The following is a 27,591-nucleotide window of genomic DNA, read 5'->3' as shown; positions in this document are numbered from 1 at the left end:
AATAGTTTTATATTATTGACTATGGGCTGATCGACTTGTCAATTGTCATGTCAGTTGTTGACAGTTGACATTATCGTCTTTCATAGACGTTTTCGATTTTAGATTTTAGCGATTTTAGTAGATTTATTAACATGGCGGCCGCCGTAGGCAGGATTTGTGGGGCACGACTTTTGAAAAATTATGGGATAGTTGCACCCCAGGTATTGCCTAGAAGTGTAGAAATAATTCCTGTATTATTTTACCTTTTACCAAAGTGTCCTCCCTTAAAGAAACTGACGTTTGCAGAAGTCGCTGTTTTGAGAAAAAGTGCTGTAATTTGCTAAATTTGAACGTTTTTACCAAATAATAACGTGTTTTATTTGAGAAAGTGCGAGTTTAGGACGAAGAGTAAAGAGATTTTCGCTCAGTGTTCAAGGAAAATTGCTGAAGAAAAGTATAACCTTCTCAACATTATGTAATAAGTTTATAGAAAACTAATGTGAACCGATCACTTACAGGTCTGTCAGCTGTCCACTAGTGCTAAGGGATGGACGAAGAATAGAAAATTGGTAAGTACAAAGTCACATTATCTTATTTGTGATCATACATAATAATTGAAAAACACATCCCAGTAATAAAACCACAAAGCACAATACATGGAAATAGAAACAAAATATTCACTATATTTTTTATCATTACATAGTATACTCATATACATGCAAACATACAAACACTATGATGTTATAGTATACATTTAATTTACTTACAATTATTTTTTAAATCTTATTTTATTCAAAATATTAACTTTAGATTCTTAATAATGAAGCAGTCGACTAAAATAAAAATCAAAATTATTTTATTCTATCTCAATCATACCTGGCTCTTTGTTTTGTTACTAGCCTATGTAACTCAAACTATAAAATATTGAATATTCCTTCCAAGATTTCTTTTCCTTAACATTATTTAGTTTAACATTATAATATTTTTTTAATTGACAAAAGCAGAGTCGGGAAGTTGGTGATTTTACGTATGTCCTGTTCATTTAAATTAACAACTGTCAGTGATTGTTACAGATTTATATTTTATTCATTATCACCCTAAACCAGCTAAGCTTTGTATCTGAGTTGTGGGTACAAACTCTGTATTTCAGGCCCATAATAACCTTATTATGGGCCTGAAAGACAGAGTTTATAAGAGGCTATGATGAAGAGTATAGTAGGAGGCAATTTTTTGATGTTTACAAGAATCATGTGTTAAGATGTGCAGTACAAGATTATAGATAATCACGGTTACGTAGGGGTGTCACACCCACCCAGAGTCGCCTGATGCGTCTTGATTTTAACGTACTCAATGTATGAAGTAACTTAATGTATGTAAAGACACCTGCAGCTTATTTCAAAGACATCATAAAGATTCCATGCAACTATATCTCCTTTATGGATAGAGGCTTAAGAAGACATTAAAAGGATGATGTATGTTTAATTTGGTATGTTATTATTTGTTCCAGTGGTTATCCACATTAGGAGTGGTGGGAGGAGGCGTGGGGGCACTGCTGTTTGCCCTGGAACAGTCGGTGCAGGCCTCAGGGACTGAGGCACATCCCTATCACCAGCCTTGGAGCCATGATGGATGGTTCAAGTCATTTGATCATGCTAGGTGAGAATTTAATAGTGTGTACTTTTTCATATTGACTATACATATTGAATCATTTAGGGTTTATGAATAATTGATTACAACCTATTATTAGACCCACGATACCCAGATACATCACAGACATGTAAATACACATAACATAAAAATTTAATCATAATTATTTAAGCCATTTCAGAGGAGTAAATTAACAATTTTCTATATGAGATGAATTTTTTTATTACTTTTTTTTTACATTTTCTTTATAACAGAGGATATGTAGAACATTTAATGAGCAAATAATAATGGAACTTATTTGAGATGATATTTAGAAACAAGAAGGAAAACTGCAGTATTATGTAACATTCTTATGTTGCAGAAGAGCATGGTTGAAAGTGTAATACAATATACAAAAGTGTAATTACAGGAATATGAGGCTCAACACTCTCTCAGGTTGACATATAGGATGTGTGCCTTGAATGTGACAATTAGACCATGGTTTTTCATTTTTTTTTCTCTCATAATTTTCAACAATGTTTAAAATTATAATAAATGAAAAAATATATAATACTTTAAAATACATTTATAAAACTGAAAAGTTTGTTTGGTTAATCAGGCTATACTCAGGAATTACTGGTTCAAATTGAAAGAGTCCCCTAGTGTGGAATAGTCATAATTAAGAAAGACTATTAAGTTAATATATAAATTTTTAGTAATATAGTATTACGTTCTTCTTTTGCATAATATATTATATTATACAGGGTGCTGGGGAGTTCTTCCAATAACTCTGGGGCTATAATCTTTACCAAAAATTAATTCAAAAAAAATTTTTTTTTTTCTCTTGTTCCTTTGTCTATCGGAGATCAGTCTCTGGACCATAATTCGATCAAATGTCTTTTTAGGATGTCGTTTCGGACTCTGCACATCCACTGATGTAGCTTCCCTCCAGGAATGAGTATTTATTACTATACTATGTTGGCCAGGCGGAATTCGCAGTCCCTGAAGTCTAACAATTTGACTAACACACACACTAATATGTGTTCTAAAATTATTATTTTCGTAGTAATAATAATATATATTATTTTGTAGTTATAATAATAATATTTCTTTTGTAAATAGATCTTAAAATGTCTCTTATACCCATCCTTATAATAATTATGACGTAGCGAAACTATAAAGGTTAAAATGCAAGCATAGATAAAGGCGTGTATAACATGGAAAGTCGGAATTATTTGAATTATCTTGTATGAAACATAAAAAGTTTTTATTGTTTAGTTAATAAAATATTAGCTCCTCCTACTCATATGAGTGGACTCGTCCACACCTTGAAGTAATAATAAATACTCCCCATCACCCTGTATATTAGACATTTGTAGCAGTTTGTGAATTTGCAATAAAAATATGTCAGAATAAGGACTAATATCATATTCTAGACCAAATAGTATCAGAGTCTGTTATCTCTATCAACTAGCCATTAGTCATGTTAGATATAATTGTTTTGTTTTTCCTCTATATGCCACCATATTGATATCTATAGAAACACTTAACATGAGTCTACATATTATTATGCATAATGCAGGGGAGCGCCAGAGGGCATTATGTAGGCAGATTCTACATTGTTAATTGACAAGTGTGTGATTTTTATTTATTTTTTATTATCTACAAGTTAGCCCTTGACTACAATCTCAACTGATGGTAAGTGATGATACAATCTAAAATGGAAGCAGACTAATTTACTAGGAGAATGAAAATCCACACCTCTTTCAGTTCCTACACGACATCATACTGGAACGCTAAATTGCTTGGTGTTACATCTTTACTGGTTGGGTGTGGCACTTTATAGATGTAATAAAAACGCTCTGTCTACCCTGTGAAATCACGTAATTATGACGAATATGTATTTTTTGATAAGGAATTTTCCATTTCATACAATTTGTATGTGTGTAATGTGACGGGTAGCAGCGACAGTGATTGTACCATCATTTTGGGTAGAGGAAACATCTCGAGCAGGTCCCAGGACTTGTGACCTTAGGTGTAGGTTTAAGGGATCCGTTTAGAATGTATTGACACTTACCTCCCATGCATGACATGTTCTCCATGCTCAGACTAAACAATTTATGATCAATAATTAACTGACGCCCGCGACTTCGACTGCGTGAAATTTAGTTTTTCACAAATCCTTCGGGAGCCATGGATTTTTGGACGGGATGAAAAGTAGCCTATGTGTTAATCCAGAGCCAAAACTATTTCCATTCCAAATTTCAGCTAAATCGATTCAGTAGTTGCGGCGTAAAGAGTAACAAACATCCATACAAACTTTCGCGTTTATAATGTTAGTAGGATTACAACATAAAACACTTTTTTTCTTTACAAGTTAGCCTTTGACTACAATCTCACATTATCAATAATTACAACACAAAACATTATTGCACAAAATTACTAACGCGACTAGCAGCGTGACGGTGTTTACGCTGCCTAACAAAGAACTGAACTCAAGTCGTCAAATACCCTCATTCATACCATCAGTGTTGCAATAACTTCTTACAAATACCTCCTAAGGAGGAGGAACTCGTAACATTTGTAAGCACCATTGGCGTGGGCGAGGACTATGAGTTTCATAATCTCTTTCTCATACACAGTGTGAGGCGAGGCTACGAAGTGTACAAGCAAGTCTGCAAGGCGTGTCACTCGCTGCAGTACATCGCCTACCGCAACTTGGTGGACGTGACCCACACGGAGGAACAAGCCAAGGCTGAGGCGGCTGAGGTAAGACTAGTTCTGACTTACTGTGGAATTCATAGACGTTGTGGGAGCGCCCCCAGGGGATCGTTCAACTGCTGAGTGTCGAATTTAAACTCTATGCGTTTGACAATTCGACACTCGACAAACGACGAACGATCCCCTGGGGGTGACCCTGCAATGTCTATGAATTCCACTGTTAGAGCGACGATCACAATAGATCGAAAGCGGTCAACGTGATGACCTCTTGAAGACCTGCAGAGACTTACATCAAAAATAACGATATAGCGATGCCCCATTAGTGCATTGCGTTACGTTGCGACCTCTTGTCGTCGTCACGTCATTGTACCGGAACGCTAAATCGCTTGGCGGTACGTCTTTGCCGGTAGATTGTCTTAGAAGAAAAATACCCAATATCTCATAACCTGACCAACAACTCTAATTTAAGATCCTCCTTGTAATACAAACCCAAAGAGACATAGGTTAACCATTGGACCCACAATGCAGTTTCTCACAATAGAAAATGCCATAATCTACATTATTTAAGAATATTTATACTGTGTTTAAGAAATTGGGACTAAGTCACTATTAATACTTTCCAGGTAATGGTGAAGGATGGTCCTGATGAGGAGGGCAACTATTTCGAGAGGCCGGGCAAGCTTTCGGACTACTTCCCGTCTCCTTATCCCAATGAGAATGCTGCCCGAGCTGCCAACAATGGTAATTAGTCTTAACAATTCTATAACTTATTAATAGTATAAGATCCGGCATAATAAATATATACCCTCATCTGTTATTTAATTGAGATGAGAAATAATTGATGGAAAATATTCAGATTGACACATTGCACAATTATGCACGTGGAGAGCCTAGTTAAATGCATATTTTTTTTTAATTCATCTAATCACCTTCCCTCATAGTTAATTTAAAAAAGTCTTACACTAGTTAATACAATATATCCAAAAAAATTGAAAAAGTAAAAGTTGCCTGCTTTCAACTGTGTTGTTGCCAGATATACATAATCAGTTAAGTAACAGTCTATTTATAACACATTTGCTCGTAAAGTATCTCTTATTTCACCAATTTCTATATCATTACATTACTTTACGCACATGTGCCATAGGGTATCAAAAATTGTATATTATATGCAAAAGAAACGTTAAAAAAATATATTGAGTGAAATTTCAAAATTATAAGTAATTGGGGACTCTGATAAAGGAAATAATATTCTTAGAAGGAGTGGTAGGCATAATAAGTAAGATTGACTAATAATATAAAGGTCTATCTATTGAATAAAAACTCGGGCTCACGATAGTGATTAATATATATTTATAAATGTCCTATTCTATACTAATATTATAAAGCTGAAGAGTTTTTTTGTTTGAACGCGCTAATCTCAGGAACTACTGGTCCGTTTTGAAAAATTCTTTCAGTGTAAGATAGCCCATTTATAGAGGAAGGGTATCGGCTATATATTATCCCCGTATTCATACGGGAACGTGACACGTGAGAGAGACGTGATAGCCCAGTGGATATGACCTATGCCTCCGATTCCGGAGGGCGTAGGTTCGAATCCGGTCCGGGGCATGCACCTCCAACTTTTCAGTTGTGTGCATTTTAAGAAATTAAATATCACGTGTCTCAATCGGTGAAGGAAAACATCGTGAGGAAACCTGCATACCATAGAATTTTCTTAATTCTCTGCGTGTGTGAAATCTGCCAATCCGCATTGGGCCAGCGTGGTGGACTATTGGCCTAACCCCTCTCATTCTGAGAGGAGACTCGAGCTCAGCAGTGAGCCGTATATGGGTTGATAATGATGATGATGTAATTTAAAGGTGCCTACCCACCGGACCTGTCTCTCATCGTGTCGGGGCGCAAGGGCGGCGAGGACTACATCTTCGCTCTGCTGACGGGCTACGTGGAGGCGCCCGCCGGCGTCGTGCTGCGCGAGGGGCAGAATTACAACCCCTACTTCCCCGGCGGCGCCATCTCTATGGCGCAAGTGCTATTTGATGAGGTATGTACTGTGGACGGAATTTGCATTTGAGACTTTAAAAAATAGGCCTTGTGCGTGTCGGGCTCAGACCAATTATAGAAGGACCTGTATCGCACTCATAGTCACGAACAAAATTGTCTGTCATTTTCTGAAGAAAACGAGCTTAGATTTTGTATATATCTTATACTAAACTAAAAGTTTTTGCCCGTTTTTTACACAATTACACATAAAGGTATTTTTACGGAGTTCTTTAACCGACGAACACGATTACAACAATTTAACATCGATTCTATAGAGACAGTTTTTATAATCGCATTAGATCGTTGATCATATACTTTGACAGAAAAGTTACGTCTAGCGAGGCAGGTCCTATACAATAATTGGTCTGAGGTGTCGGGCTACGCGCAATGTACGGTTCCGTAGATTAAATTAGCTCCTTAAACCTCAATAATGCACAAATGCTGATCTCACACCAACAAAATTTTTAGAACTTTTCCAACTGATATAGATATTGAAAAAGTTCATCCCCACTTTACATGTATATACTAGGTAGGTATCTTAAAAAAAATTTTTTTCAAGATTTTATTTTGCGACTTTATTAGCGTTTTTAATGTACATATAGACATACAAAATTACAGCTTCCTAGTAGTTATAATCTGAGCCAAACCACAGATGGACATAGTGAAACTCTTAGGTATGAGGTGGTACATTTTTTTTTCAAGGGTTCCTTGTTGAGTGCAGAACCCTAAAAAGAAAATTAAAATAACAACAGATGTACAACACATTATATCCAAGTGCAGGGATAGCGTACGTAAGCGTATGCAATGAGCCTTTTCCCGCTAAAGGTTTAAAAAAATTCTTTAGAGAAAAAAAGCTCATACGTTCTTGTAAAATCCTGTTTCCGCTGAAATCGTGGATTTTTCCGAAATCAAAGCCTATGTTTATGCTTCAAGGTCTCTTTTATTATTGTGTACAAGCAAACTTAATGACGTCTCGAAAATTAGCCAAAGTCAAAACGCGTGAGTCGACTTGGTATGGGAGGGCGCGCCCTACGTTACTGCTGATACCTAAAATGTTGTGACCAAAAACACCAGATTAAGTGAATTTGTGGATTACATTTTACAAATTTTTGCTTTCACATGTAAGAGGCCCATAGGCCCCCTAGGGGGCCCCATATCATTGATGCGGCGGTAGGGCCCCCCCTGAAGATATACTTCTTATTATACTATTGTTACAGGCTGCTGAATACACCGACGGAACACCAGCTACAGCATCGCAGATGGCCAAGGATGTGGCCACCTTCCTCAGGTGGTGCTCGGAGCCAGAGCTGGACGACCGCAGGCTCATGACCATCAAAGCCATCGGCATGTTCTCAATGCTAGCAGCCGTTGTCTACTACTACAAACGGCACAAGTGGTCGTCACTCAAGTCCAGAAAGTTAGCCTACAAACCTGTATCTAAGAAATAAATATAGTAGTGTTAAAGCGTACAATTTAGACAATTTTTTTTCCGATAGGTGACCATTCATCATGTTGATTTGTTGTAATTAAAAATAATTTATTTCTCAACTTGCTGCCATGTTTTCTTTCCTGGGAATTATGTGAAGTGTTCGTCGCTTTTTGACCGTTACCAATCAGTAAACCTGGCTAGTGAATTTAGTTAGCGAGGTATATTTAATGTTAATAATTTATCTAATGTTAACTAACGTATATTAACGTATGTCGTGCAAATGAATGCGGCTCTGCTAATATAATGAAAATTATATCAATTATTTTGTAAACTGTGCCTGTTATGTGGAGTTTGTTGAAAGATGAATAATGGTGTGCAGTTCAATAAACGAAGTACTGAAAATCGTGAAATTGATGTTTTAATTTTGTGTTTTGTTTATCAAAATGTTTAAATTAATTTTAATTTAAGCAGTGTGTAATTTAAGACACTTGCAAATGCAAAGGGTGCATGGTTAGTGTAAATAAATTACACTGTATTGCACAGAATGAAGAAAAGTTTAGATCTTTGCCAGAGGGGTAACGGTTACCAATGCAGGTCCTGTTATTAATGGTCGAAGGGCCTGAGTATTTTTACCTGACTGCAAGAGGGGATGTTCGTTCTGCTTAGTGGAACGTACCACTACGTCAATAGAATGGAACAAGTACCTACGTAATATCATAATAATCTGTGGAATGGATTCCGGTCGGCATCTGACACTTGACAGTGACATTGACATTTAATTATTTTGAATTGATTGATTTGAATTTTGATTGTGTTCAAATAGAAGATTTTCTTTATTTATAAAAATAAACTGCTATTACACAAGCTGAGCTCGAGAAATAACAGACATAAATCGAAGTGCGTAGTGATGAAATCTTTTCAAATTCATAATGAATGCTATAATCGGTTTATGTCATTTTTGTGAGGCCCACGGACCGCGGCCTCTTTTCTGCACGTTCACGACAGACGACGAGGCTCATACTACAGAAGCTTCGAAGCGCGCGGTCCAGTGCAGTGGATGTACTTCTTTGGGTCCCGATACAGTGTTTGTGTCTCGAGATGATAATGGAATTATATTTTGTAGCAGAGAGTCTGTTCCTAGTGATGATGTTACTACTTTCTTGAGGCAGGCAGCTCTACGAAGTATTACTTGTGAAGTAAGTATTTGCCCTCTGTTAGTTTTTATGAAAACTAAACCTCACTCGTCTAATAGGGATCATAGAGAGTGGAGATGGTGAGCATATCATAAGAGCATGCAAAGCTCTTGAACACTGTGATTATCGACAATATCTGATAGAATTTAATAGTATTACTTACCCTAAACTCCTTTGAACAGTATGTGTTGCCAATGATGACTTAGGGATCTGATACCTGGTTGCCAACTGTGGCTCTCATACAAATGCTCAAAGTCACTCAGCGTGCGATGGACTGAGCTATGCTTGAAGTTTCTCTGCATGATCAAATCAAAATGAGGAGATCTGCAGAAGAAACAAAGTCACTGACATAGTTCAGTGAGTTGTGAAGCTGAAGTGAAAATAGACTGGGCACATAGTACTAAGGGGTAGGGAAGAGGTGTACATAAGTCAAAGCTCAACTGGTTCTGCTAGTAATGTATAAACACAGCCATGTTCATCACACAAATATTTAACAATTTTTAATTTTTCTTCTCTACAACTTACAATCTCACTTGATGGTAAGTAATGATGCAATTTTTGGCTGGTGGGAGGCTTCGGGCGTGGCTAGTTACCACCTACCGGCAAAGACGTACCGCCAAGCGATTTAGCGTTCTGGTACGATGCCATGTAGAAACCGAAAGGGGTGTGGATTTTCATCCTCCTCCTAACAAGTTAGCCCGCTTCCATCTTAGACTGCATCATCACTTACCATCAGGTGAGATTGTAGTCAAGGGCTAAGTTGTAAAGAATAAAAAAAAAAAAATCTAAGATGGAAGCAGGCTAACTTATTAGGAGTAGGATGAAATCCACACTCCTTTTGGTTGTGGGAATTGAACCCATAGGTAACCCAAAACAGGGTCACTATCTACTATGCTACACGGTCAACAGTATAAAAAGAATGTTCTTTAATTTCAGACTAGTTGGAGTAAAGAAGGTGGAGTGGTATATTTCAGTGATGCCCAGGGCCATGTGCTTAGCCTCATGTTCCAGCTGAAAGACACAAGAGCGAGGGGGCTGAAAAGATTGTTCTCCATTGTGGTGCTGATGAAGGATAAGATGCTGTTACTGAACATAACACCTGTGCTTTCTGAACATATGCAGGTTAGTATTTTTGATATTTTTGAGGGTAATTTGAAATAATTTTTAGTTTTATGACAACAAAACATTGTGTTGTAGTTAAAATTATTAGTGGTGTTGAAGTGCATAAGTGAGTTTTAGACCATCACTGGACAGACAAGTTTGACATTTATTTTAGAAGATAGCGATGGAGAGAATAAAAAAATATTGTTTTAAAAAATACTATGGAACATTTGTGATAATTTTTTTCTGTTTTATTGTTTAAACATCCATAGAAAATCAAAACTGTAGCTCACACGTCCAGTCCCATAAATGTCATTAAGTAGACATTGGCAAATACATGGAATGTAATGCATGAACTTTACAGCCAAATCCAAAATACATTACATATAATGCATGGACAGTCAACATTTTAAACTAACTAAAACGATAAGCTACCTCCCTGCCAAAGTCAATCAAAATATCAAAAATCTTTGATATTTGTGAAGTGATACTAAACTTGATAATCATTGTTGTAGTATATTATAACAGAAATGTCTTTAATTCTATTGTAGAAAATAGCGAAGGAGCTACAGCAGTTAGCAGATGTGGTCTATGAGAATGAGCAAAGCATATGCTCACAGCGAGCATTGAGATTGAAGACTGGCAGAAATGATTTTGGCCAGGCTAGATCATTGTTGCAGCTAACAGGTATAAAATATAAATTACATATTGTATAATATCATATCCAAGTGCAGGTAGTACTTTCCAAAACCCCATTTATCTTTTTAATGAATTGTGAAATGCCTAGTCTACCTACGCAAACATATTTTGCATAGGTAGACTAGCCAATAGGCTTTTTAGTTCTTTAACTTGGAAAAATATGTTTTTAATTTGAGTTTCTCCTTGTGTTATTTTCAACAAAAAACCAATGTCTAAGTAGAAGATTTAAATAGGTACTGATTTACTAAATTTTTGTCTGTGTCTGTATTACCTATCTCAAAATCAACTGAACCCATAAAACAATTCAAGGAACATGGTGAGAACACATTTAAGAGAGAAAGCCCTTCAGTGGACCACTAAACATAGACTGATAATCATGATTATTTCAGGTAATGAAGATGTTTTCAAGAAATTGCACTCGCACTTCACATGGATGTTGAGGGCTGGTGCTGTAACATATTCAGAAACTCTGTACACTAGTCAGGATCTACTGAAAAAGATAACCTCAACTAAAAGTACAATCTTTGACAATAATGCATGTTCAGTACAAAAAGTCGACAGTATGTCTTTGAGAGAGCTAGAAAAATTGTTGAGCAAACCTGTTTTCAGAACTTTATTGTATTGTACTTTGACTGGAATAGATGTAAGTTACAAATGATCTACTTAAAAAAAGACATAAAAGCATAATTTAGATGTCTTGTGGACAATTAAGTCTACTGAGCCAGTTTGACATCAGTGTCTCAATGCAACTTAATTTCATTGATGGAAAAGAAAATTGTAGCATATCTTCTGTAGAAAACCTGAAACTAAATGGCAAATAAGTTGATTGGAGCAAATTTTCTGAAAGCGACAAACTTACAAATGTGGGATATTTAGTATAACAGACTGAAAAAATAGATCTTTATGGAATTTCTAATTTCATAATTATAGTTATTAGTCATCAATCATTATTATATTTTGTATGACATTTTTAAAAACCATTCTTACATAATATGCATTGTTAAATGTACTTTAACAAATCCTGATTACTTTTTCAGATAGTGATCAAATCTCAACATATTGAGCCTACTAAAATTATAAATACTCTGTCAAGTTTAACACCAAGTGGAGTACATCAGAACATTAGTCACATCAAAGCCGAAAGTTCTGTACAATTGCTACCCTCACAAGATGTCTGCATTCTAGAGGAAACAGAAAATAGTAATTTTGAGTGCAAATGGAGTAATAGTATACCCCTGAAATGTAAGTGCGACATCTATGGCATCTAACTCACTTAATGTACTATTCTCAGCTGTTATAATTTTCTTTTCTAATTTCTATGTACTCAGTTGGCAAATTAAAAAAAAATAAAGTAAGGAACTTACACGACAATAAAAACAGGCCTTGTTTTATATCTAAATAAAGAACCAAAAATATAAAAATGATATGTATTAAATTATTCAGTTTTGATGTGATACTACTTTTAGATTATTATATTTAACATTAAGCACCAAAAGTTGGTTGTGTTCCATAATTTGCAAAAATTTTATCTTTTAGGTCCTACACTTATGAAGAAAATTGAAAATGCCATAGAAAATACTAAATTTAATGATGAAGTACTGAATCAGCATATCAAATCATTGCAACTGGAATGGCTGGGGTAAGGACATTTTCAGTAACATGAGAAATCTAATATATAAAATTCTCGTGTCGCGGTGTTCGAACTTGAACTCCTCCGAAACGGCTCGACCGATTTTTGTGATCCTTAGCGTGATTGTCGGCCAGGGTGGAGAATCGGCCAACATCTATTTTTCATCCCTCTAAATGTTAAGGGTAGTCCATCCCTAAATTTTTTTTTTTTATTTTTAGGCAAAATTTTTTGTTTTTATTTGTTTATGACACAGCATACAAAAATACATACAACCCTAAATTTTCACCCCTCTACGATCAACCCTTATATTTTATTTGTTAACTAAAAACTATAATATTTTTTGGTAAATTTTTTTTTTATTTTTTGATGACTTACAATAAAAAATCTCATAATACTTTCAATTTTTCACCCCTCTACGATCAACCCCTATTTTTTATTTGTTAATTATAAACTTTAATTTTTTGGCAAAAACCCTAAAATAGCCCTTTTCTTTTTCCCATACAAATGATTTGTAACTAAAACGTAGTCAATTTGAGCTTTATTGTTATTGAATAAAGTTCATATTAATAATAATTAGAAAACGGGGTAGGGGTAGGGTAGTGGTAGGGTAGGGTAGGGGTAGGGTAGGGTAGGAGTAGGGTAGAGGTAGGGGTAGGGTAGCGGTAGTTGAAAGTTTACATCGAGTTTCACGCGGACGAAGTCGCGGGCATCCGCTAGTCTAATATATAAAATTCTCGTGTCGCGGTGTTCGAACTTGAACTCCTCCGAAACGGCTCGACCGATTTTTGTGATCCTTAGCGTGATTGTCGGCCAGGGTGGAGAATCGGCCAACATCTATTTTTCATCCCCCTAAATGTTAAGGGTAGTCCACCCCTAAATTTTTTTTTTTATTTTTTAGGCAAATTTTTTTGTTTTTATTTTTTTATGACACAGCATACAAAAATACATACAACCCTAAATTTTCACCCCTCTACGATCAACCCTTATATTTTATTTGTTAACTAAAAACTATAATATTTTTTGGTAAATTTTTTTTTTATTTTTTGATGACTTACAATAAAAAATCTCATAATACTTTCAATTTTTCACCCCTCTACGATCAACCCCTATTTTTTATTTGTTAATTATAAACTTTAATTTTTTGGCAAAAACCCTAAAAAAGCCCTTTTCTTTTTCCCATACAAATGATTTGTAACTAAAACGTAGTCAATTTGAGCTTTATTGTTATTGAATAAAGTTCATATTAATAATAATTAGAAAACGGGGTAGGGGTAGGGTAGAGGTAGGGTAGGGTAGGGTAGGGTAGGGTAGGGGTAGGGTAGGGTAGGGTAGGGTAGGAGTAGGGTAGAGGTAGGGTAGGGGTAGTTGAAAGTTTACATCGAGTTTCACGCGGACGAAGTCGCGGGCATCCGCTAGTATATAATAATAATAATAATAATAATTTATTTATTTCAAGCTTCAATAGGCTCATAATTGTGTTAGTAAAAATAGAATGTGTTAGTAACTTATAAACTATAGCAAACTTATTCTATTAAATACTAGCGGACGCCCGCGACTTCATCCGCGTGAAAGTCGTTGTAAACTTTCAACTACCCCTATCCTACCCTACCCTAAACTACCTCTACCCTACCCCTACCCTACCCTATCCCAACCCTACCCTACCACTACCCTACCCCTACCCTACCCTACCCCTACCCTACTCATTAAGGCTGCACTTCGTTATTTATTCCTCCCACCGCGAGTCGTGTCGAGCGCGGGAACCGTTACACAAAAAATTTTAATAAAAAAAATTCAACCGACTTCCAACTCAAAAATTAACCTAAACTAAAAAGCAAAAAATAACATCTTAACTATGTGCTACCTTCTGATCAGTTTGAAGGCGGTGCCAATCCAGTGACATGTTTTAATTAAAGCCGTTTCTGAAAGAATCACAGAAATTGTGTAATTTAAACGGCTTGAATTAAAACATCACTGGCTTGGCACCGCCTTCAAACTGATCAGAAGGTAGCACATAGTTAAGATGTTATTTTTTGCTTTTTAGTTTAGGTTAATTTTTGAGTTGGAAGTCGGTTGAATTTTTTTTATTAAAATTTTTATTTTAAAATTTTTAGTGTTAGCACTCCTACTGAGTGTAAACAAAAATTAATGAGCAATTAGTTGAAACGTTATATTCTTATGATAAGTATCTAAGTCCTACAATCCCAATTTTAAAAATACTACCTTAACTCATATACAAAATTTCACTACCCCTTTATCCACACGTAATATGAATATTCAGAAAAACGTGAAAGGTGACTGTCCCCCGTCTTCATCACCAGACCCCCTGTGCAGTCACAATCCATATGGGTGGAAAGTTCTCATCAATATAAAATTTATCAAGTCCAAACACAAGGTAGCTACTGTGAACCGTCGAGGAGTTCCCTTAACTCTCCTTCATCTCCATCACCAGACCCCTAATACAGTCACAATCTATCCAGGTGGAAAGTTCTCATCAATACAAAATTATCAAGTTAAAACACAAGGTAGCTACTGTGAACTGTCGAGGAGTTCCCTTAACTATCCGTCGTCTTCATCACCAGACCCCTAATACAGTCACAACCCGTCTAGGTGGAAAGTTCTCATCAATACAAATTTATCAAGTTCAAACACAAGGTAGCTACTGTGAACCGTTGAGTAGTTCTCTTAACTCTCCTTCGTCTTCATCATCAGACCCTTAATACAGTCACAACCCATCTAGCTGGAAAGTTCTCATCAATACAAATAAATCAAGCCCAAACAAAAGGTACCTGCCGTAAATCGTTGACGAGTTCCATCGTCTGTGTATCGGCTCCATCATCAGACCAACTCCAGACCTTCATAAAATTGTAGTGGTTTAAAATACCTTATGGAAACACTAACAAACGCACTAGCCGTCCCTACGATTTTCGAAAGTTCCCCTCAATTTCTCCAGGATGCCATCATCAGATTCTGACATGAAAAAAATGGGACCACTCTGGAATCAAACCCTTCAAAACAAAAAAAGAATTTTCAAAATCGGTCCACAAATGACGGAATTATCGCTGGACATACATAAAAAAAAAAAAAAAAAAAAAAAAAACATACATACAGCCGAACGTAGAACCTCCTCCTTTTTGGAAGTCGGTTAAAAATAATCCATATAGAATGAATTAGTATTCACGCGCAATGGCTTAGCATATTATTTCTTGTATAACTTTGGTGTTTCTTAACCGATTTTTATGATTCTTTTTTTATTGAATAGGTTATAATGTTAACTTTCTTATTAGAGATGAGTGATGAGTGTTATAAACATAAGAGTAGACAAATATAATTAGAAAGCTCCGAACTGCTAAGCTACTGGGACTTACACGTGTTATTGTGAGTCAACCATAAAAGATAGATATATATATGCTGTTGTGTTTTTATAGATAATTTTAAGGAGAACATTTCCGTCATACATTATTTCTATGTAGCTTTAACCATTAAGGCTGTACATGCGACGGAAGCTTAAAAAGCTGAGTAACTTCTCCCGTTTTCTCAACATTTCTCTTCACTGCTCTGCTCCTATTGATCATAGCGTAATGAAAAGTATACAATAACCTGCCCAGGAGTATGTAGAATAATTATACCAAGTTTCGTTAAAATCCGTCCAGTAGTTTTTGTTTCTATAAAGAACATACAGACAGACAGACAGACAGACAGACAGACAGACAGACAAAAATTTTACTGATTGCATTTTTGGCATCAGTATCGATCACTAATCACCCCCTGATAGTTATTTTGGAAATATATTTCATGTACAGAATTGACCTCTCTACGGATTTATTATAAGTATAGATATCGTACTAGTAATATGTGTGTCACTGCCGCTCCAATCCATTTGACATGGAACAGCAGTGATTCACATATTTACAGTCCAACCTGCTCGCAATCATTGCAAGAATGCTGTTGGTGCCGCCCCGCACCCTGCGCACCAAGGATCCACAACGTTTGCGCATTGTGGCGTAAAAACAGTCAACACGTGCATCCGCGAACATCCCCGATGCGCTACAAAAGCGGGGCAACCCCATCAGCACCCTGAATGCGTTGTTGTATTGTACACGGAGAGCGTTATAAGATTTTTGAGAGTATTTGGCCCACAGACTGCACGTGTAGAAGCTAGTGCAGTATGCTCTGAACAAAGTAATTTTAACGGCATAGGAACACCGCGCAAACCTGCGGGCCAGCATATTAGCTCTTACTGATAACGCTCTCCGTTCTCTCTCGATATCAGTGTCGTCTCTAAGGTCAGGGGTCAACATGTGTCCAAGGTACTTGACTTTATTCACTCTCTCTAATGCTACGCGATTCAGCGAGATGGGTGGAAGGGTTAGATTTTTAGATGTTTTACCCTCTGCCTCAAAGACCATCACTACACTCTTTTTAGTGTTATAGGCAAGACCATGTTTCTCCACATAAGCCTCACATACAGCTATGAGCTTCCTGAGACCACAGATTGACGCACTCAACAGCACCATATCATCGGCGTAACTTATGTTATTTAAACACACTCCATCTATGTAGCAGCCGGTTCTAGTGCTGCTGAGCTCGCCAAGCAAGTCATCCACGTACAGGTTGAATAGCGTAGGTGAGCTTAACCCCCCCTGCCTCACTCCGCACTCCAACCCATACGAGTCTGACAATGCGCCTGCCCACCGGACATTGTTGACCTGGTTTCTATACCAATATTTAAAAATATTGGTGAGTTCTGGAGGTAGTTTTGCTTCCTCCATCTTTCGCCATAAGATGTCATAAGAAACCAGGTCAAATGCTTTAGACAAGTCCAGAAAACAGGCGTAAATCTGAGTCTTCCTCTTGGCATAGTATGTGACAGCATGCTTCAGCCCCAAAACAGCACTCTCAGTAGACAAACCATGTCGGAAACCAAATTGGTTATCGTGCGGTCTAAAGAATTTATTTAAGTGAGAGTTAAGCATGCTATCAAATACCTTCGAGATGACAGTAGCCAATGAAATGTATAAACGTCAAACATGATGAATTTTCATTTATTTTTTAGCATAGCAAGAACATTAAAAGCAGCATTACTGTCGGGAAAACCTGACGCCATCAAAAATTTGGAACAAGTTTTGGGTGTGACAAAGCAAGATGAATTTTTAGTGAATTATTGGTCAAACACATTTTGTGATTGAATATAAAAAAAACTGTGATAATAATATTGTGAATTATGTAATAAGTGTTAAAAATTGTTATTATTTATTAAATGTTTATTTTAACTGAAACAAGTTTTAGTCTTACTACTCAAAAACACTACAATTTTTGTTTTGTTAAAGCCATTTCCCTTTGGGTGAAAGAGAAGAGACAGAAGATGTAGTTCAAGATCACTATTACTTAATGGCTACAGTAAATAGAACAGTGAAATTATTCCATTTTCCATTCCCAGTAAAAAATTGACAATCCAAGCTTCACATTTAGCTCAAAAATGGGAGCAGCCTGAATAAAAGGTTGACTCTAAAATAGCTAAAACATTGATTTGCTAAATAAAAATCACTGTTCCCCAATTTTAATAGGTAAAGCAAGTCTCAATATTAGGGAAAGTTAAATGAAAACTCAAAATAGATTGTACTCCTTATATTTAAAAGATTACACATTAGAGCGACGGCTAGGTCTAGCACGCTCGTGTCCCTTTGATCGCACATAGGGCTTGGTGTGTGAACGAGGTGCTCCAGGCGCCGGGCCAAAGTGACGGACAGCTTCACGGGCATTCCTGCGGCCTTGTACCAGGACAGTCTTGCGGCCAGTGGGGGCACGGAGCGCAAGCTGGTCAAATGTTAAGATCTCCCCTGGAAGCAATACATAAAAGTAAACATTAATAAGTATTACTTTTAATTTAACAATAGAAATAGCCTAGTGGATAGCCATGATAGCCCAGTGGATATGACCTCTGCCTTCGATTCCGGAGACTGTGGGTTCGAATCAAGTTTGGGGCATGCACCTCTAACTTTTCAGTTGTGTGCATTTTAAGAAATTAATTATCACATGTCTCAAACGGTGAAGGTAAAACATCGTGAGGAAACCTGCATACTTGAGAATTAACTTAATTATCTGCGTGTGTGAAGTCAGACTATCCGCATTCGGCCAACGTGGTGGACTATTGATGTAACCCCTCATTCTGAAAGGAGATTCAAGCTCAGCAGTGAGCCAAATATGGGTTGATAACGATGACATAAAAAATTTAATTCATACAATACAGGAACTAACTTCGAAACTGATATAAACAAAGGCATTTCCGGGAGCACCAGAGTAACACTAGAAAATAATTACTTATATAATAAAAATAAAAAGAGTAAAGATTTGATTGTTTGTTTGCATTGAATAGGCTCTAAAACTACTGGACCAATTTGAAAAATTCTTTGTTTAATGGCTTCGTCATCAGGTACTCACTACTATTTTTATACTATTATTTTTTTACTATATACTACACTATTATTTTTTTATAAAATCACTCTCATGAGTATTTTTATTAACACTAGTACAGGGTTTCTCAAACTTTCGGCTCCACAAACCCCTGCTAAAATTTCCAAGTGACAGCAAACCCCTTACTAACTAATGAACCCAACCCCCTCCCGAAGAAAAAAATTAATTTGACTGTTGAAGAAAATAAGGTTTTTATTTGAATAAAAGTTAACACATAAGTACCAAAAGAAATGTCTTTGTAATATTAATGTGATGGGTGTGCTTGTCGCAAATAGATTCAATGTTACGAGTAATTTTGGACAATTTTAACCTTAATTCTGACTTGGTATCAGTTATCAAAGCCACGATTACGTAAATCTCGTCACGAAGCCCCTGCTGATGAATGGCGAATCCTAGGGGTTCGCATACTTTGAGAAAACCTGCACTAGTAGGTGCACTTGCTATGAAGTTACATTTCCAGAAGTGCGGCAGCAGAATTTTTGCAATTAAAATGTAAAAATAGTTTAATCTAAGTAAACCCAAGTTAATACTAGTCTTAACTTAAGTTACATTAGATTTTTTGTAAACAAAAAACTGAATAATATAATTATCTTCAGTAGCTATGAGTTCAATACATTGTGTAGTATTCAAAATATTATTCACTATATGATAGAAAAATTAAGGTTATGTTATTCATACAACAGTAAATAAATACACAGTACACAACTGAAATGTTATTTACATGGAAAAACATACCTCCAGCAGCCAAAATCCGTGCGCGAGCTTTCTCAGTGACGTGTAGAGCAGCCACTGTTAGCTTGGGGACCTTGTATAGCCTGGTGTCATTGGTCACTGTGCCAACTACCACGGCGATCAGGTCTTCGCGAGTGGGTTTGCTCATGTGACGCGCCAACCGGGACAGCGAGAGCGGCGCCCGGTTGATGCGGCTCATGAATAGCCGTCTAAGGATGATCTGGTTGAACTTGGCATTTGTACGTCTTGCCAAGTATCTGTATAACTGTCAACAAAGATATAGGTTAGGAAAACATAGCACAACACAATGTTTTAGCAATCGGCTGTTTGAATAAAGAGTTATACGTACTTTAACCAGCAATCTCAGGTATACATCCTTGGATTTAACTTCGGTGCGCCGAACTTTCCTGTCGTGTTTATGGTTGATGTCGACACCCTGAAATAAATGTTACAACACATTTTAACAACACTCGTCTAACTGAAAATCACTTTCAACTCTCACTTCACATTTATTTTGATCGGATTTTTCTCGATTAATTTTATTTATCTTCCGTGCGAAACTCACCATTTTGACAACCAGAAGAAAAAGACGTGACTATAGACAAAAATAGAGAAACAATATTTGACATTGACATGAAAATCATAAACTTTGTTTTTTTTATAAATTCACTTTACAATTCTAACTTCTAGCCTTTTTGGAATCTAAACGTCACTCTTATACTTTACTCCACAGACAATTGAAAAGAACATTGTGGTTATTTATAGTAAAGGATGCTTAGATACATAGAAAGGATGTGACTTTTGAACAGGCAGTTTTTAAAAATTTAGTAAAACTTTACTTTCAAAAAAATAGAACTTTCAGACGAGATTTAATTCTGTCATCGCGACAGAATAACAAGTTTCGACCGCCGTTTTTTCGAAAGGGATGGAATTTAATACGAAACATCGAAAATTATCAAAAAATAAAAATTCCGTTCGTATTCCTGCATCCACTAAGCCTCGCTTAGCAAAAAAAAGAATTGTAACTCGTAAAAGAAAATGTGTATGCCTCCCTGAAAATTTCTCAATTGTAGAATTTCCAGCAATATGGAATGAATTGAGACAGAATGGCCAACTTTGTGATGGGGTAATCCTTTGTACAGATAATATTTCTATAGACTTGCACCGCGCCATACTTTCGGCGGTTAGTCCCTATTTCAAAGCTATATTTGTAAATTCCTTGAAAAAAGGAGAGCCTGAAGAAAGAGTAATATTTGTTGATGTTCCGTCGTATTATATGAATTTGATTCTTGACTATGCATATTCAGGAACATGTACAGTGACTGCCGAAAACGTAGAATATTTGCTACCATATGCTGACCAGTTTGATGTAGTTGGTGTCATTCAACTATGCTGCCAATTCCTTTTACAAGAGTTGCGTCCTCACAACTGTCTTGGAATATTTAAATTCGCCAGATGCTACTTTTGTAGTGATTTAGAAAAAAAGGGCAAACTGTATATAAGACAAAATTTTGCAAGAATTTTAAAAGAATGTAGCGAATTTAAATCACTATCCTATGAAGAATTAGAAGATGTTTTGCGTGATGATGAATTAAACGTTAAAAATGAAGAAATTGTTTTCCAAGCACTAAAGACGTGGGTAGAGCATGATTTGGATAACAGAAAAAAATATATTCCGTCTCTATTATCCTGTGTTAGATATGGCCACATAAGTTTTAAATATTTTAAAACCAAAATTTTACAATGGCAACCTGTAATCGATGATGCGGTAATTATTGTTTTTCAGTCAGATATACAATTATGAGTTATAAGTGATTTTTTTAAAAATTTATCTAACATTTTATCAGAAATGTCAAGAAGCGCTATATCCAGCCGTAGTTTTCCTTACGATACTGGACTCCAGACCTGAAACAGAGGCAGATCTTAATGATCCATTAGCAAGACCAAGAATACCTTACGAAATACTTTTCGCAGTAGGAGGTTGGAGTGCCGGCAGCCCAACAAGTTTCGTTGAAACGTATGACACACGGTAGTAAACAAATTATAAAAATCTCGTCTCTTTTCCCTCTCATTAGTACCTACCGTATTTTTTTTATATGGTAACAAATTTTTAACAAATTATGTTTTCACAAAAGGCTAGAACGCAGAGCTGATACTTAAAAAAAAGTATATCTAAAAAATCGTTAGAACTCAAATTTAAAAATACCTCCATAATTATTTTTTTAATTTCTAAACTTATAGAGGTACGTTAATGTGATCTTACAGCGCCGACCGCTGGTTCCTTTCTATTCACATGGATTTATCACCACGAGCGTATCACGGCCTATGCACGTTGAACAATTTGATCTACATGATCGGAGGATTCGATGGCAGCGACCACTTCAACACCGTCCGGTGCTACGATCCAGTCGCCAATACGTGGCACGAGAGAGCTTGTATGTATCAAGCGAGGTGCTATGTCAGTGTAGTTGTTCATGGTAAGTTTCATTAAAGCTATAAAACCTTGGACATTTTTGACGACCTCTCTGCTACAGTTGGTAGTACTGTAGATATAAACAGAGAGGTCCTGGGTTCGATTCCCAGCTCGGGTCAGCATTGGTGCATCTAGGATTATTTTCTAGGGTGGGTCTTGCCCCCGACATCAATTCTATTAATTATTAGTATCATAATAGAATTCCATATTTGTAGGCTGGTAGTCCAAAATCCTAAGGTGGGCACAGATCCATTCTAGGGTAGCAATCACGGATTCACCCCTCCCCCTCCTCCCCCCACCAATGGAAATATTGGTCATATCATTTAAATATGACCAATATTTCCATTTCTCTCCAATTACGGCAATAGTCAAGCGGCCTTATAACCACGGCCTCTTGGTGATAAGCGTTGAGATATTGAGGTCTTTTGTGTAGTAGGACTCAAAAGTGATTACAAATATAAGAAAACTAATGTCGAACAAAGGTTATGATTCACAACACTTGTCAGGACGACTTAATTAACAAATCAAATTGTAACCAAAATAAGACCCTAGAATGGCAGAGAATGACCTTGAGTGGAGTCACGCACTTGTGAACGATGTGTGTAGGGTTCAAGGTACCTTTGACTGTTAACAAACGCTCCCCTTTTCCACTCAAGTCACTCTCCCCGCCTATCCCAAGTAAACCATTAAGAATTACACAACAAGAGATGTGGACGGCTCGAACGCCACGAGCACACTGAAGCCAACACGAGATCGAGCGGCGTCATATCCGTCACAGACTACTATTTCCTACACTATTTATTAAAAACATGTAAATTTAAAAGCGGCCAACGCGGCGATAACATTTGGGCGTTTTAAAGACTTTAAAAAAATGGCTCAGGTCAAGCAAGACATTGAGACAGCAAATAAAATAAATTAATAGCAGATGTTATTCCCCTCTCGGTTCTCGCGGACCATCGGGAATGTTATGGAATTTTCCACGCTATAAGATTTGTCTTTAGATGGTCTCATTTACGCGCTGGGCGGCTACAACGGGCGCACACGCATGTCGTCGGTGGAGCGCTACTATCCGGGCAAGAACCAGTGGGAGATGACCACGCCCATGAACAGACAGCGCTCGGATGCCAGCGCCGCTTCGCTCGGTGGAAAGGTTTTGTAGCTACTGCGTTCGTTACAACGGGGGCACACGATGCGTTGCGGCGACGGTGCGGCGCCGGTGCGGTGTCGCTGCGTCGTCTTACATAGAATATCTGTGGCATGTCACACGATAAGCTCCAGCGCCGTACCGGACTTGTAAACACCGAGACGAGTCGGGGAGGTGTGAATGTGTTGACGTCAGAGCGGCACAGCTTAGTTGTTTATACGTCACAAGGATCTACAGACTGTCCAACGCTGCTAAGGCGCCGCTGCGACATAATAACGTTTTCTTTTTTTGCGATACGGCGTCGCAACGCATCGTGTGCCTTCAGCCTTAGGTACTATGGACGTACCAGTGGCGTGCACTTCATAGATAATCATCATCAAGAACCCATATTCTGCTCACTGCTGAGCACGAGTTTCCTCTCAGAATGAGAAGGGTTAGGCTAGTTTAGTCCACCACGCTGGTCCAATGTGAATTGGCAGACTTCATAGTTTTTTTTATGAAAATTCTCAGGTTTTCACGTTGTTTTTCTTCACCGTTTGAGACACGTGATATTTAATTTTTTAAAATGCACATAACAGAGCCTACGACCGCTTAATTGAAGCAGAAGTCATATCCAGACACCCGTCATTCAAAAAATTAATAAATATAGATGCATAAATTCTCTGCCTATTGAGGACTCATTACGAACCTGTATTGGAGAATCCATTTTGTACGACAAGAACTTAGCCTGGTTAAATAACTTGTGCACGCCACTGGTTCGTAGGTACTATATTTTACTGTGTACCTACTCATAGCTCAATCAATTTATTTTTAAAACTTAAACTATGGCTTACGTTGCGTTGCATGAACAAGATCATGACTAAGGGCGTATGCTCGCTTAGATTCAAATCTAAGCGAGCATACTCCGACAGCAATAACGCGAGTTTTTTTTTTAATTAACTGCAAATTAATGCATAATACGACATAGGGGAAACAGGGGCAAAGTGAATAAATTGTCTTCTGTGTCTTCTTAAAGAAATTAACTATTAAGTAGGTAACTATGTAAATAAAACAATTAATATAATATTAATCAGCAGCTATTGTAATTTACAATAAAAAAAATAGAACGAATTCAAAGTCAAATGTCAAAATTCATTTATTTTAAGTAAGTAGTATATAAGTAGTTTACAAGCACTTTTGAGGTGTCAGGGTAAAGTACTACCGCTTACCGTTTTACCCTACTCACCAGGTAAAGTGCAGTTAGTTATAGGTTAAAACAACAGAAATAATGAAAAAATAGCAGCTGAAAATGAAATATTCCATGTGTATATGTAAGTTTTTGGCAAACTGGCTTAAGCGTATTCTCTCCACCCTCAGTGGAACCCTCAATTAAACTTATTATTCCTTAAACAGATATACATAGTTGGTGGATTCAACGGGCAAGAAGTGCTGAGTTCAGCGGAGATGTTCGACCCTGACACGAGGCAGTGGAGTTATATCCGGTCCATGATCAGTCCTCGCTCGGGAGTCAGCCTCATCGCGTATCGGGAGTGTTTATATGCGCTAGGAGGATTTAACGGCTACAGTCGGCTTAATACTGGTTATTATTTGACAGTTTTCATTCAAAATTCCTCAGTGCCTGAAGATAAAAGTCTTCGAACAGTGCGTGTGGCTAGTGATGACCTATGGTTCCGAGGCTTGGTCTTGGTTTAAATTGGTTGGTTGATAGGAAAAGGTCTACGTCCTGCAGTGGACGTCCATCGGCTGATATGATGATGATGATGACAGTTTAACTTAAGTTCAACTTGGTTTTTAACTGCCTCGTTGATCCAGTGGCTGTAGTGGTTATGTGGCTTCGGATCTCGAGATCCTGGGTTAGGCTTTGAAATATTGAGTTTTTCTTTCTTAGTTGTAGGCGTTACACCACTGTACCTCCGAGAGCACGTTAAGTCAACAGTCCCCGGTCATTATGATCCGATAGTGGTCGTTATAAATGGATTTAACATTATTACCCTAAGCCTAATCTTCTTATATTAAGGAGAAAGGCCTGGTCCTTTAGATGTGCCGTTAAAATTGGGCTGATAATGATGATTTTGCAGTTCAATACATATATACCTTTGAAAGAAGTGCTCTTGATCTGACCGAAAACAAGACTTCATGAAATAAAAGTCTTGCCTTTTTTAATAAACCAAAATCATGCCATCTACGCTGTTGATACGCTAAGCCCAGCGCTGACGCAACAGGACTTGAAGCGTAGATATATTTCAAAATATGCCTATCAATGTACAAAGGGTATGCTATTTGGGTTGAATAATAAAATGGCTTTCTGATTAAAGACAACATCTACATACTTTGGAAAAAGGCTTTGTCAGATTTTTTAGAGAATTTGAACTATATTTTAACTCTACTTTACGAGTACTCCTTCAAATAAGCGAAGTTTGTCATTGAGAGGATAGGAAGTAAATGCAGCAAAAGCCCAAAGGGTTCAAATCCAAGACATCTATTGAGTCTGGTTCATAATTCATAATGGTAGAGGTATTAAATTTAACTAATTTCATCTTACAAAAATTACACGATAAGTTCTTGAAATAGAGCTCAGTTATCAAGGACTATTGTTATTTACAATAATTAATCATGACATAAATCCTTATTTATTATGTCATATGTAGATATGCATATCTACTTTCACTGGGTTGTTATAACGGCTAAATTTAGCAACGCCTATCAGGGTTAATGACCTATTTTACGGTGGAACTTCTTTGTCTTCTATATCTTTTTAATAACCACCGACTTTAATAGGTTTTGTAATTTTCAATATAATGTAACACATGGTATCTATTTTTATAAGGTGAACGATTTTGTCCACATCGCGGCGGCGAATGGCAGGAAGTGACAGAAATGTTCAGCGCGAGAAGTAACTTTGCTACTGTTCTGCTCGACGACATGATCTTCGTTATCGGGGGATTCAATGGTTAGTCATTTTTTTAATTTTAGATATTTAATAGCTATCTGTTTGCGGTAACAAAAGAGCAAGATTAATAAACTATTGTCTAATTATGTCACCTTTAGAATAAGATTACTTACTTTGATGGTTGTACGCGAATATTGTTATACGTGTAATGCGCTAACTTGAAAGAGGTATTTACAATTACAATTTGTCTGGCCCAGACACTAATCAGCATCCTTATGAAGTTTCTCTTACAAAATGTTTTAATATCTCTTTCTGATTCACATCACAAGAATATGGAATGCTGTTCGTACTTTAGTTTTCTCTACCATCTACAACATTGCTAACTTTTAGTGAGAATGAACACTTTTAAGTAAACGCGTTAGTAAGTGCTGGCCTACGTAGGTACCGATGCAATACGTACTTATTAAATAAATCCCAAACTTTTTGCAATTTCAGGTTCAACGACTATTCCTCACGTAGAATGTTATGACGGTGACACGCTAGAATGGTACGATGCAGCCCCTATGAATCTGACTCGGTCAGCGCTAAGTGCTTGTGTTCTTGTTGGTCTTCCGAATGCTAGATCTTTCTCATATTTGGCTAAAGCTGTTCCGGCCGCTGGGGCCGACCAGGTTCATCATTCCTGATATCATTTAACCCATTCGGATACAACAAAATTTGAAAGATTTATCAAAATTAATCAATTTATCGAAAATTCAAAACTTAGTGTCCTTTATTTTAATTTTGTATGAAATCTATTTCCATTTACATTGTAAATATTTTTTTGCCCACCACTTTTAATTGATTCATCAAAAGAATATCAAATATAAATAAACCTTAATAGGAAATTGGGAGGCAATTTCTTAGAGGCATTATAGATTCGCTGCCGTATCAATTTATACATTGTAAATAGTTTATTTTTAAATGTATCTGAAATCATTTTTGTGTTATTGACTGAATATTTGTATTTATTTTGTATAAATAATTAGCGAAATCAAGAAAATAATAATATATATTATATAACTTTCAATTTTAGAAACATTTTTTTTATGTATAACGTGAAATTTTTAAATTAACAAGTTTTTTTTAAATAGCAATATTGTTTGTAATAAATTTTATATTAGTATTATGTCGTGTATAGTTCGTATCCGTACAATCAGAGGATGCGGTTTGTATAGATGCTTATGTATAAAAATGGTTGGCAACGATAGGTAGGTAAATGTTGCGACCGTGAATATCTGTGATATTTTCACTAGTCAATATAGAAAATTCAAAAAAATGTAAAATATAAGGTGTTAGTTACCTAATTTATTTTTTTACAAAGAAAAAATTTATTGTACCACACGAGAAATGAAGAGAAATTTACAAATAAAGTAAACTGAATGAGTGGATCGTTTTATTTCCCACTCGGGCTATGGCGGCGT

General features: G+C 36.6%; 4 protein-coding genes across 4 annotated transcripts; 3 read left to right on the top strand and 1 right to left on the bottom strand.

Moving 5' to 3' along the window:
* Positions 1 to 47: 47 nt before the first annotated feature.
* On the top strand, positions 48 to 8,205 carry LOC112055058 (cytochrome c1, heme protein, mitochondrial). The gene is made up of 7 exons (XM_024095042.2): positions 48 to 200; positions 498 to 548; positions 1,487 to 1,635; positions 4,248 to 4,374; positions 4,950 to 5,067; positions 6,186 to 6,367; positions 7,584 to 8,205. The coding sequence occupies exons 1-7, from the start codon at positions 132 to 134 to the stop codon at positions 7,812 to 7,814; spliced, it is 927 nt and encodes a 308-aa protein (XP_023950810.1). The 5' UTR covers positions 48 to 131; the 3' UTR covers positions 7,815 to 8,205.
* Positions 8,206 to 8,574: 369 nt separating this feature from the next.
* LOC112055057 (folliculin) lies at positions 8,575 to 17,697 on the top strand. Its single transcript, XM_024095041.2, has 7 exons — positions 8,575 to 8,991; positions 9,925 to 10,110; positions 10,641 to 10,776; positions 11,178 to 11,431; positions 11,826 to 12,030; positions 12,325 to 12,427; positions 17,472 to 17,697. Exons 1-7 carry the CDS (start codon positions 8,725 to 8,727, stop codon positions 17,602 to 17,604), a joined length of 1,284 nt encoding a protein of 427 aa, XP_023950809.2. The 5' UTR covers positions 8,575 to 8,724; the 3' UTR covers positions 17,605 to 17,697.
* A 331-nt stretch (positions 17,698 to 18,028) lies between these two features.
* LOC112055063 (60S ribosomal protein L18) lies at positions 18,029 to 20,274 on the bottom strand. Its single transcript, XM_024095050.2, has 4 exons — positions 20,187 to 20,274; positions 19,971 to 20,057; positions 19,625 to 19,886; positions 18,029 to 18,255 (listed from the first exon to the last, which is right to left on the bottom strand). The coding sequence occupies exons 1-4, from the start codon at positions 20,187 to 20,189 to the stop codon at positions 18,056 to 18,058; spliced, it is 552 nt and encodes a 183-aa protein (XP_023950818.1). The 5' UTR covers positions 20,190 to 20,274; the 3' UTR covers positions 18,029 to 18,055.
* A 139-nt stretch (positions 20,275 to 20,413) lies between these two features.
* On the top strand, positions 20,414 to 27,544 carry LOC112055060 (kelch-like protein 10). The gene is made up of 7 exons (XM_024095045.2): positions 20,414 to 21,389; positions 21,469 to 21,650; positions 21,887 to 22,098; positions 23,096 to 23,244; positions 24,631 to 24,817; positions 26,066 to 26,188; positions 26,624 to 27,544. The coding sequence occupies exons 1-7, from the start codon at positions 20,547 to 20,549 to the stop codon at positions 26,812 to 26,814; spliced, it is 1,887 nt and encodes a 628-aa protein (XP_023950813.2). The 5' UTR covers positions 20,414 to 20,546; the 3' UTR covers positions 26,815 to 27,544.
* Positions 27,545 to 27,591: the final 47 nt, after the last annotated feature.

Source organism: Bicyclus anynana, chromosome 15 (assembly GCF_947172395.1).
Source record: "Bicyclus anynana chromosome 15, ilBicAnyn1.1, whole genome shotgun sequence".
In the NCBI taxonomy this organism is placed as follows: Eukaryota; Metazoa; Arthropoda; class Insecta; order Lepidoptera; family Nymphalidae; genus Bicyclus; species Bicyclus anynana.
The sequence above is the reverse complement of the archived record's forward strand: the minus strand, read 5'-3'. Positions and strand labels throughout refer to the sequence as shown.